At 33.3% G+C, this 11,262-nt stretch overlaps 1 protein-coding gene across 1 annotated transcript; it reads left to right on the top strand.

The window, feature by feature from the left end:
* Window positions 1-8,787: 8,787 nt before the first annotated feature.
* Window positions 8,788-10,370, top strand: LOC116131955 (CASP-like protein 2B1). The gene is made up of 4 exons (XM_031417633.1): window positions 8,788-9,025; window positions 9,138-9,366; window positions 9,474-9,606; window positions 10,067-10,370. Exons 2-4 carry the CDS (start codon window positions 9,143-9,145, stop codon window positions 10,316-10,318), a joined length of 609 nt encoding a protein of 202 aa, XP_031273493.1. The 5' UTR covers window positions 8,788-9,025; window positions 9,138-9,142; the 3' UTR covers window positions 10,319-10,370.
* The last annotated feature ends 892 nt before the right edge of the window (window positions 10,371-11,262 follow it).

The following is an 11,262-nucleotide window of genomic DNA, read 5'->3' as shown; positions in this document are numbered from 1 at the left end:
TTATCTCCATAGGTTTGTGTCTTCTGAGCTTGCTGTTAATCCAAAATTAATATAAATTAATGGAATAAACTGGATTTCAATTACCCATTACCACATTAGCCCAAGAGGTACTCTTTCCAATGAGCCCAGTAAAAAGAAGTTGGGTAAGAGACAATGTCTGAGTCTTACTAAATTGAGAGAGACATATACGAGATGATCCTAATTCTTTTCTATTCCGAGTTTAGTTAAATCCGAGTTTTACGGTCAATATAATATATGATGATTTAAAGTTTTTTATCTATGGGTGAGTAGTCTAGATGATTAGGGCGAATTAGAGATAGCGTAGATAGTAGAGGTGTTCGAAAGAACCGATTGAAATCGAAACCGACGGGCATTCGGGGTTTGATTTTGGTTCTTACCCGATAGGCTCTAATTCCAAATTTTTGGAACCGAGATTAATATAAAATAAAATTAAAGAGTAGGGGTGTTAATAAAAACTTTTATAGAAAAAGTAATATGAATACATTTATATTTATATTTCATAACATTTAAAGTAAGTTAGTTTGACTTTTGAGAATCTACCTTTACTAAGTAATGGAGTTTGTAATTTTGAATTTATAATTTGTAATTTTATTTTTACTAACAAGTGTCAAGTGGGGGGTATTTGTAAGTTTTCAAGGTTTTTTTTTTTTTCTTTTTTTTTGCCATTTTAAAAACTTTTGAGGGTAATTGTAATTTTACAGGGCACCCAAAATCGGAACAAAACCATTGTTACAGGTTTTGGTTCTGGATACCTAGAGTCGGTTTCAGAACCAGTTCCAAATTTCAAGGAACTGTCAGTTTCAATTCTGATTCTAGTTTCAATTCCTTCAAAAAAATATAGGATACCCGGAATCGAACACCCTTAGTAGATAAGTACAATCTCTAGTTCGATTTCTTATATAAGTATTCGCGATTTAAGTGAAGAATTGTGGCGGTGGGTTTGATTTATCATCTGAGTATTCGTAATTTAAGTGGAGAGTATCGACAGTAAGTTCTTACGCTAGAGTTCCCCAAATATTAGTTTAAAATTAAAAATAGGATAAAATTTTAAATGGGAAATTATTTAAAATATAAATTTCAACGCTCATTAGTAGATACTAAATTGAAGTGAGGCTCTAATTAATTGTGCTAGTTGAAGTGTCAATCAGTGTATGAGATTATAATTAACGAGAAGGGCCACATAATTAATTGAAAGGAATTAATTAGAGAGTACTCCCGGCAGGCAATGATGTGTACATCTTAACTTGTTGTATATCAATTTTAACCATTAATTCCATTTTAATATAATTAAAAACATTAATTCCATTTTAACCAATTCCCTAGACATGGGCAGGGACCTGTCCCAACGGGATTGGTCCCATTTAGGATCAGTCTCTCATGGGCCTGGAACCACGAGAAATTTCAGGATTCGAACCGGTCACCCGCCTAATTTTTTTTAGGGCCAAATAAAGGGGTTTATGTAATTTTTAGGGGCTTGGAAAAAAAATTCCACCCCTGGGAGATTTGTACATTTTCAATTAAGTTTAAAAAAAAATTAATTAATTAATTAATGGTTAATTATAATTAATAATTATTTATAAATATGGGGATTTATATTTAAACTTTAATGAGATAATTTAATTAATTAATTTTAACATAAATATAATATTCACACTTCACAAATAAACAATTAAATAAAATTGTTTTCATTAAATTATTTATCGTCAATAATATTTACATCGTTCAAATCTGTGTTCCTAAAGAGATCGAGTAGTTTAGGATCTTCAGGGTGCTGTTGTAGTCTTCTCTCTGTATGAGTCCAATCTCATAAACACGTTATCACTGCAATCATCTCATTGGTTAAAGAGCATCTTCTGTCTTCAACAATTCAGTCACTGTTGAGAATGTTGACTCGGATGCAATTGTAGAAACTGGCACATATAAAATGTCACGTGTCATTTGTGCTACAATGGGGAACCGACTTCGATGTTGTTTCCAACATTGAAGCACATCCATCTCACGTTTCTCCTTCTTTGTCATGTAGGGTATGTCCATTTGTAGGTAGCAATTCAACTCATTTGGTCCATGTATGTACGAGCTGGAGCTGCTACTTCCGCCACCATGTCCCATATATGTCCACATGCTCGATTCTTGATAGTTGTCTTCATCAAGGTCCTATTGGTCGTCTCTGCTGGACGTTCTAGTTCCATTTTACCTGCTTTGATATAAAGAAAAAAGGTTTTCCAATTCTTGCTTAAAGTTAATCAAATAATAGGTATAATCATATCCTAAATGTTGGCCTATCTCAGTAACTATACAATTAACTACATGTAATTTAAACCTATGATCTACAACAAGGCCTAATCCATATAAGAATGGAATATCTAACTAATATTTCTCATATTTTTTTTTTTTTCCATCTTTGAAACAATTTCCATTAAGACATCATTATATATATATATTTAACAAAAGTTTCAGAAATTTGAAGTAAAATATCTAACGCTAAATTAGTAATAGGATAATAAATATCACTTAATGTATTAGTGGATTCATAAAAAACTTTAAAAAATGAATATAAAAGTTCGCAAACCATCCAATCATCATAGCTGACAACTTCCTCTGGATAGTTCTTTCGGTTGATGAAATCTGTAATTTGTCTTATGGTTAGCAAAACTTTTTCCAACATCAAGTAGGTAGAGTTCCAACGGATAGGCATGTCCGTACATAACTTCAAAGGTCGAGCCGGTGGGTCCTCTTGCTTACAATATTTGACGTACTCATGTCATCTTTTGTTGCTACCGCCAACGATGAATCCGACAATCGCGCACACCCTATCAATCTTTGAATTTATAACTTCTAGACATGCTTTAACAATCAAATTGATGATGTGGTACGTATATCTCTAGTGAAAAAATTTGCTTTCACCATGCGGATCTAATCTCTTTTCAAATAAAGAGATAGTAGCAGTGTTAACAAATGCATTATCTAGCGTTAGCACTACAACTCTAACAGTTAATATATATTATTGGAAAACTTCAAGTATTGTAAAATAAATAGTGTCAACATTATGTGCAGTATATAATAGTCTAAAACCTATCAATTTTTGTTGTAAATCCCAACCATAATCTAAATAATGTATTGTGACAGTTAAAAAATCTGTTTTTGATCTACAAGCTCATATGTCTGAAGTAAGTGCAATAGATATATTCCTAAAATTTTGAATTTCATTTTTAAGTTGAACATTTATTTGGTTATAAAGTTTTCGTATGTATTTCTACTTGTACTTCTACTAACAGGGGTATAAGTTGGACAAAATGCAGTTTTAATCATGTGAATAAAATAAGGATTTAGGGTTTTCAAATAAAGAAAGGGGAGAGTCCGTAACAACTATATATTTTGCTATTTCCTCTCGTGCTTGGAGTGCATTTTATTGCCATGTTGACCGAGTTGAGGATTGTGGATTAAAATTAAATTGAGTTTGATTTTGCCTTCCTGGTCCGATTGAAGATGAACCGGATAGCTGCATTATTTGGGGGTGCTTCTTCTCCAAATGTCATCGCATCGTCGAAGTCCCCTTCTCAGTGCCGATGACAGTTCCACAGAAATTACATACCCCATACGATTCTTCCCCTTCCCCATTCGCCTTTGTCCGTTTTGATTTGGTGAAGTGTCGTCATACATCGAACACAATCCTCTTTGACGATCAGGGGAGTTGGGCCATGGAGTCGCAACTCGTTTGTGTTTGACTGCACCCCATCTTGACTGAATGTGGTTGTTGTTATTGAATTGTGGCTACTGCCTCTGGAAAGGATGAAAATGGATCGAACCCTTCCATTTCTTCGGTGGATGGAATGTAGAACTCATTTGACCCTTCCATTATGAACTTATGATAAAATGATAAATAATTAAAATGAAAAAAGAATAGTAATATGAATAAGAGATGATATTGAAAAATATAAAAAATTGAATAAAATAAATAAATAAAATGAATAAATTATAAATATAAATATAAATTGAATTGAAGAATATATGAATGATAATTGGATTAGAGTAGAGAGATTGAGAGTTGGTGTGAAGAAAATTGGAAGTGTGGGGGATAATTATAGTGTAGGATATTGAAGAGGGGGGTGGGTGGGGGGTGGGGGGTGGTTAGGGGTTGTGTTGGATCAATTTAATCCTTAATATTTTTGTCAATTCCAAATTTTTCAAAGGGTTTTTAGATATTTTATAGATGACTTTTTTGAAATTAAGCAAAAGGGTTTGGGCCCATGTTAGGATCGGTCCCAAGCCTGGGCCTTGGAGTAGGGCCCGATCAAGGGACCAGTCCCTCCTCCCATAGGCCTGGTCCGGTTTGGGACCAGACCTTCCTAGAACCGGTCCTTACAAGGACTGGTCCTTTGGGCTAGGTTTTTGGGACCAATCCCAAATGCCCAAGTAATTGAATTACCATATATGCTTAATCCCAAGTTTCTCTTAATAACACTCCATAAATATCAACTCCAACTGTTAAGATAAAATAATAAAAATATATAATTATACCAAATCAACTATTGCCGAAACCATGTCATTCGACCGCTTGGATATAACCTATCTTGGCCAAATTACTTCATCTTCTCCAGCAAAACCTATATTTTTTGGCTAAATCCAACCCCTTGATTCGACCAAAATACACAAATTTTGGCCACCATACAACCCAATTATTCGGCTGTTTTCGCACTCTTCTCAACAACATTTCAACATATCTCCCATTCTTAACCCTAAAATCCCATCAAAAACCCTAAATACAAAACCAGTATTTCCATTCAAATTCTGCTCGATTTTGGCACAAATAGGAGCAGGGTGGTTTAGGATTAAAAGTTTGAATTTTGGCAATGGAGGGAGGGGTAGGTTAGGGTTGAAGAAGATGGGTGAATACTATAAGTTTTATATATCTGTGGGGGCAATTTCGTCCCAAAATATTGTGTGTTATGGAATTGTACGATTTCTTGAGACATTTCACACTCTAAAAAAAGTGCTACTTCTCAATTCGAGGCTGTAAATAATATCATTTAATATAATTTCTCAAGCTTTTACCATAAATAAGTCCAATAAACAAACTCTTTAACTGTCCTACACACTTCAAAAGATCATCCTATTATTAGTATAAAGTAATATTATGCTGATGTTATAGCAAATTCTCGAATATAATATTAAAAACAGTGCTAACGGTAGTCGAATTCGCAAGAGTCGTTCACTCCCTAAGGGACACATAAAATTTTGCAAAAACAAATACATATTAAAATCACTTTTTATACATGTCAAAAGAAGATTTGACAACTATTAGAGACGTGATTATAAATTTATTACCAACAATTTTCTTTAAGGTATGTTTAGTTTAGGGAATATTGTATTATTAGAAATGTTATATTAATGGAAAGATAAATTACCTGTGAATGTTAACGAAAACGTGCTTGATTAGATTATAATAAATTGGTGGGTATGTTATATTGATATGTTTGGGTGAGATGAATAAATTAATGGGTATGCTATATGGATTATTAAATTACCCTTCTTTTTTAAATATTAATATAATATTATTTTTATTATTATTTTTTGAATCATTTCGTTTAACCACCCTACATTTGAGATTTTGCTAAAACACATCAACCACATAAAAGTTTAATTTCGAACAAATCACCCCCACCCACCCCAAGCCATTATCGAACGCTATCAAAAGTCGTTAGAAAGGCGCATGATCGACTAGATATAGCCAACCGTGTGCTGATCTGGCCGGAAACGGTCAAATCAATGGTTGCTAATGGCCGTTAACAACCATGGATTTGGTCGTTAACGGCCAAATCTATTATGGCATCGTGCGACATGTATCTAGTCGTTAACAACCAGATCTACAACCATCTAGCTATTTTCGACCATCAATCTGGACGGAAACGGCTAGATTGATGTCGTGCACTATTCCAGCAACGGTGGTGGCTAGCGGGCAGTGGTGATCCTAGGTAGCCTGCAATTTGTTTAAATATAAGGGCATTATTGTTCAAAAACTTAATTAATTAGGAGTAGAATTGTAATGACATGTTCATGTAAATTAATTTCACAATAAAGGTGTTATTGTCCAAAAAATTTAATAATTAAGGATAAAATTGTAACAAAGTTAACAAAGGTATCATGTAATCTTAAAATACCTAAAAAAAATGAGATAATTAGATTGCCACCTATATAACCAACAATAATTATTATTGGTTTTGAAAAATTACTGGAATCTTATATTATTTAACAAGCAAAAGTAGTAAACTAAATAATATAAGATGACATTACCTCAATAATAGAGGATAACCCCCAACCAAACACACCCTTATAGTAATTATGTATTCAATTTTTACATGTATTACAAAGAGAGTTGATGATTATCAAATGTAAGATTGCAAGTTCTTTAGCCAGTGAAGTTAGTTATACTTAAAATATTTTATATTCGGGTCGTAGGAGAGACCAGAGGCAGACCTGGGCCCCTTGAGGGTAGGCCTAGGTCTGCCCTCAACTTTTAAAAAAAATTTGAAAAGTTTTTTTAAAAGGTTAAAAAAAATTAAAAAGTTAGGTTTTGTTTTTTTTATATTCAAGTTTTTCTTCCACAATTCCCAATTTCCCTTTTACATGCGGATCTGGTTTTGGATTGATTGTAATCCATCTCTTTGTAAACTTTGGTGTATTTTACTTTTATTAGAGTTGTGATTGAGCTCTAAATTTGTATAGAATATTTTTGGTGGATTTATAATTGTTGTAAACTCTTTTGATTATATTAGATTTAAGTGGATCGTTAGATTCCCGTAGTTTTTTTATCTTTTCACATTGAAGAGGTTTTTCCACGTAAAAATTTTCTTGTATTTCCTTGTGAATTAAATGTTATTTTTTTTATGTTTTTACTAGATGATTGACAAATGAGACACTTACTATACTGTGTAATTACCTTGGTTTATTGGACTTGTGATCTATAAACCTAAGAATTAGATGGACTCAGACTGACAATTGTGTCGGATATCTCATTTATTACAAAAAAAAAAAAAAAAAAAAAAACTTAGTTCATGAGTATTGAANATCAAACATTAAGCAAAGAAAATAATACAACATCAAGAACATGAGAAAAAAGAATGTAATAAGACAATACTTTTGTACTTGAAAAAATCTATGAAAAGCAAAATTTTGAGTAAATGTGTTGAGTAAACCTTAAGCAAAACCTTCTTTTAATTTTTTTTTTTTTTTCTTGTTTGGCTTCCAAAGATTATAATATAAATTTTGATGACTTTGATCTGACTTAACATAAGCTAAAGTTAGGTAAAACTTAAATCAAGTCAACATTGCGTTGACTTTTAGTATGAATTAATAAAAAATAAGGAATTTTCTTGGGATAAAAATAAATAGTAACTCAAATTTCTTTAATAATTTTTAGCAAACAAACAGTGATGTTTGAAATGTAGGAAAGTGGTGGGTGAAGAATAACGTCCTTTAAAATATAGTTAAGGTTTTAATTTGGGAAAGTAGATTTATTCTTAAACACAAAACACAAAATAAACTCACAAGATCCAGGTATTTTTCTCTCAAATTAGACTAAAAAACCTCTAAAAAAAAAAACATGATTCAATCATATAATAAACTAATTTGAAATGAACAATACACATACCTAAAACTGATAAAACAGAAAACGAAGCTAATTGTGATACCTTGAGTAATGAAAGATTCAACAATTTCATTATTCAAAAATTTTAAGAGTGAATAGCATGAGAAAAAGAACCCTACAATAAACTAATTTGAAATAATCAATACATATATCTAAAACTAATAAAACAGAAAACGGAGCTAATTATGGCACCTTGAGTAATGAAAAATTCAATAATTTCAGCCTTCAAAAATTTTAAGAGCGAATAGCATGAGAAAAAGAAATAGAGAATGAGAGAGTAAAAAAATTTGGAGATAAAATCATAAAAAACAGGTGAAGCCGTAGAGAAGAAAAATGGCAAAAGTTTTAAAATTTTAATATGACGTGGGCTTAAAATATATATATTTATAGCAAATTTTTTATGTGCCTATATATATATAAAACAGTTATCAATTTTTTTTAAATCCAAGGATAGGTTTTATAAGCCTGTATATTAATATTTTTTTTTTTAAATCTGGCCTACCCTCAGAGGGGATCCGCCCCTCCTCCCAACCCCCCTGTCTATCTCAGAAAAGACTATTGTAAAAGGAAAAAATCTAATAGTACTGTAATATTTTCTATCCAACAATGAAATAGATTCTTTGAATAATAAGATTACATCATTTCTATGTCACATCACATTTTGATAAGCATCTAGAAAAAAAAAAAAAAGCTTGAAGACAAATTAAGTAGGTACAGTAGTGGAGTTAAGTAGTTGGAACTTGGAAATGGCTTTTTGGACTTCAATCAGTGGCGCCAATCAGATTGACAGAGTCACAGTGGCAAGGTTTCCTTCAAAGAAAAGCTTTCATGCTTCACCAATTTTATCTTAAATAAAAATCTGTTCACATTGCAAATCATATTAACATGATGTGAACACAAACCCATAATCTACTCTCCCAAATGGCCCACCACTAAGTGGAAATAAAGAATTCTAGGATTCCCACTTTCATCATTTGATCATGAGCTTGAAGCAAACTATGAAATCTAAGGCCATTTTTGTTCTTTTTAGTATGACCTAAACAAGAGACATGGATGATCAAATATCCTACTATAATGGCCTTCATTCAATGCAATAACAGGAGTTAGAGGCACCTCTTTCCTTATCTGACCTCCTCCTTGGGAGTTGGGACAAAAAACTGTGGCTTCTTCCTAGAAAAAGCGAAAGAAAAAAAAAATTGTAAAAGCTGAGTCTAGTGTTTTCTCTTTCACATTTAATGGTTTCTGCAGTGCAGGTTGAGGTGTCTTTTTTTTGGTGGGGTTCATTCAACTCTAGAGCTTCTTTTCACCACTTGGCAACCTCACAATCTTGCGTGAATCACTAAAACCATTGCGGTTCATGTGGGTCTATTTAAGTAGTGAAACTTTCAACTTGATGTCTTTGTAAATACTTTCTGGATCTTTGTCTGAAACCCCTTTGCCCCTCTTTGAGTGTTTCTTCATTCCTGTGCAGAAGAAATGAGTTACTTGGGTGTTGGTGTGAGTCCAGGGAATGTGCCAGTGTACCATGGCACTTTTCTGAAGGTTGTTGACAGAAGAATCAGGGTTGTAGAGCTGATTTTGAGATGTGTGATTTGTGGTTTAGGTGTTCTTGCTGCTGTTCTTGTGGGAACTGATTCTCAGGTCAAAGAGATCTTCACAATCCGAAAGACAGCCAGATTTACCGACATGAAAGCTCTTGTGTAAGATTCCAAACTTTTTTAATTATAACCTCATCTCATGCATGTTCCATTGTTCCTTGAGCTCTTTTTCACACAATTTTTGGGCCTCTATTGTGTAAAACCTGCAGGTTTTTAGTGATAGCCAATGGAATAGCTGCAACTTACTCTTTGTTACAAGGTGTGCGCTGTGTTGTTGGTATGTTTAAAGGAAGCTTGCTGTTCAACAAGCCTCTAGCTTGGGCAATTTTTTCTGGAGATCAGGTACTTGTTTAACTGTTAATATGTTTTCTCTTTGTATGTTTTATCAGCTAATGTTTCCATAATTGCATGGTTAATTAGTAACACTTAATTAACATTAAGAGAGAGATGGAATTGAAGCTTAAACTCATAAGATTTTTCTTATTGACTTCACGGGAACCATGAGATGGAGTTTGATGTTTGGAACAGTTGTCCTCCAAGTTGCAGTGTGAGTCTACAGCCAAGGAATTGATTGATTCCAGTCTCCAGAGCAGTAATGGCTCAGGGAAATTATTATTATTTTTTTTTAATGCATTTGCTAAGGCAAGTCAACCTGGTGGATGCAGCCTGCAGGCAACTAAATCAATTAATGGCCTTAATTAAAAACTAATCTCCCTGGTGGAAAACTTATCAACACTCAATCTGTCAGTCCTAAATTGAAAGAATTTGGGATAAGATATTTGGGATGTGTAATATTATGCAGGTGATGGCATACTTGACAGTGGCGGCGGTGGCAGCAGCGGCACAATCAGCAGCATTTGCAAAGATGGGACAGCCAGAGCTGCAGTGGATGAAACTATGTGATATGTATGGGAAATTCTGCAACCAAGTTGGAGAAGGAATAGCTTCAGCACTTCTGGTGAGCCTCAGCATGGTGGTTTTGTCTTGCATTTCTGCATTCAGTCTCTTCCGTTTGTATGGAGGGATCAAGTCTAAAAATGGTGGCAGGTGGTAGGCCAATCAATTAAGCAAAACTGTTGCGCCATTTTTAATTCAATCAGTCAGTCAAAACTCGATCACCTTGCTTGAAAGGTTGATGTAATTTAGTAGTTTGTGTTAAATCCTGGAAGTTTGCAGTTGACAATAAAAGAAGCTGAGTTTTGTAGATTATTATCATTTCCATAGGTTTGTGTCTTCTGAGCTTGCTGTTAATCCAAAATTAATATAAATTAATGGAATAAACTGCATTTTAATTACCCATTACCACATTAGCCGAAGAGGAACTCTTCCCAATGAGCCCATGGAAAAAATTTGGCCCAAGTGGTGCTCTTTCGAATGAGCCCAGTAAAAAGAAGTTGGGTAAGAGACAATGTCGAGTCTTTCTAAATTGAGAGAGACATATACGAGATGATCGTAATTCTTTTCTATTCTGAGTTTAGTTATGTAAAAGATAAATCCGAGTTTTACGGTCAATATAATATATGATTATTATAATGATTTAAAGCTTTTTATTTATCGGTGAGTAGTCTATTAGGGCGAATAAGAGATAGTGTAAATAGTAGGAGTGTTCAAAAGAACCAATTAGAATCGAAACCCACGGGTACTTGGGGTTTAGTTTCGGTTCTTACTCGGAATTAGCCATCAACGGATAGGTTTTGGTTCCAAATTTTTGAAACCGTTATTATGCGGTTCCAGTTCCTATAGTTAGGAATCGGAACTAATATAAAATAAAATTAAAGAGTAGAGGTGTTAATAAAAACTTTTGTAGAAAAAAGTAATGTGAATACATTTATATTTATATTTATATTTCATAACATTTAAAGTAAGTTAGTTTGACTTTTGAAAATCTATCTTTACAAAATAATGGAATTTTGAATTTTGAATTTATAATTTGTAATTGTAGTTTGGTTCAAGGTTGTGGGGGGGGGGGGGGTTGGGGGGGGGGGGGGGGGGGGGGGG

Source organism: Pistacia vera, unplaced genomic scaffold (assembly GCF_008641045.1).
Source record: "Pistacia vera cultivar Batoury unplaced genomic scaffold, PisVer_v2 Contig246, whole genome shotgun sequence".
Lineage (NCBI taxonomy): Eukaryota > Viridiplantae > Streptophyta > Magnoliopsida > Sapindales > Anacardiaceae > Pistacia > Pistacia vera.
The sequence above is the reverse complement of the archived record's forward strand: the minus strand, read 5'-3'. Positions and strand labels throughout refer to the sequence as shown.

Coding starts and splice junctions, on each gene's coding strand:
- LOC116131955 (XM_031417633.1), top strand. CDS start 9,143: ATGAGTTACTTGGGTGTTGGTGTGAGTCCAGGGAATGTGCCAGTGTAC. Junction 9,367..9,473: donor ACCGACATGAAAGCTCTTGT/GTAAGATTCCAA, acceptor TAAAACCTGCAG/GTTTTTAGTGATAGCCAATG. Junction 9,607..10,066: donor CAATTTTTTCTGGAGATCAG/GTACTTGTTTAA, acceptor AATATTATGCAG/GTGATGGCATACTTGACAGT.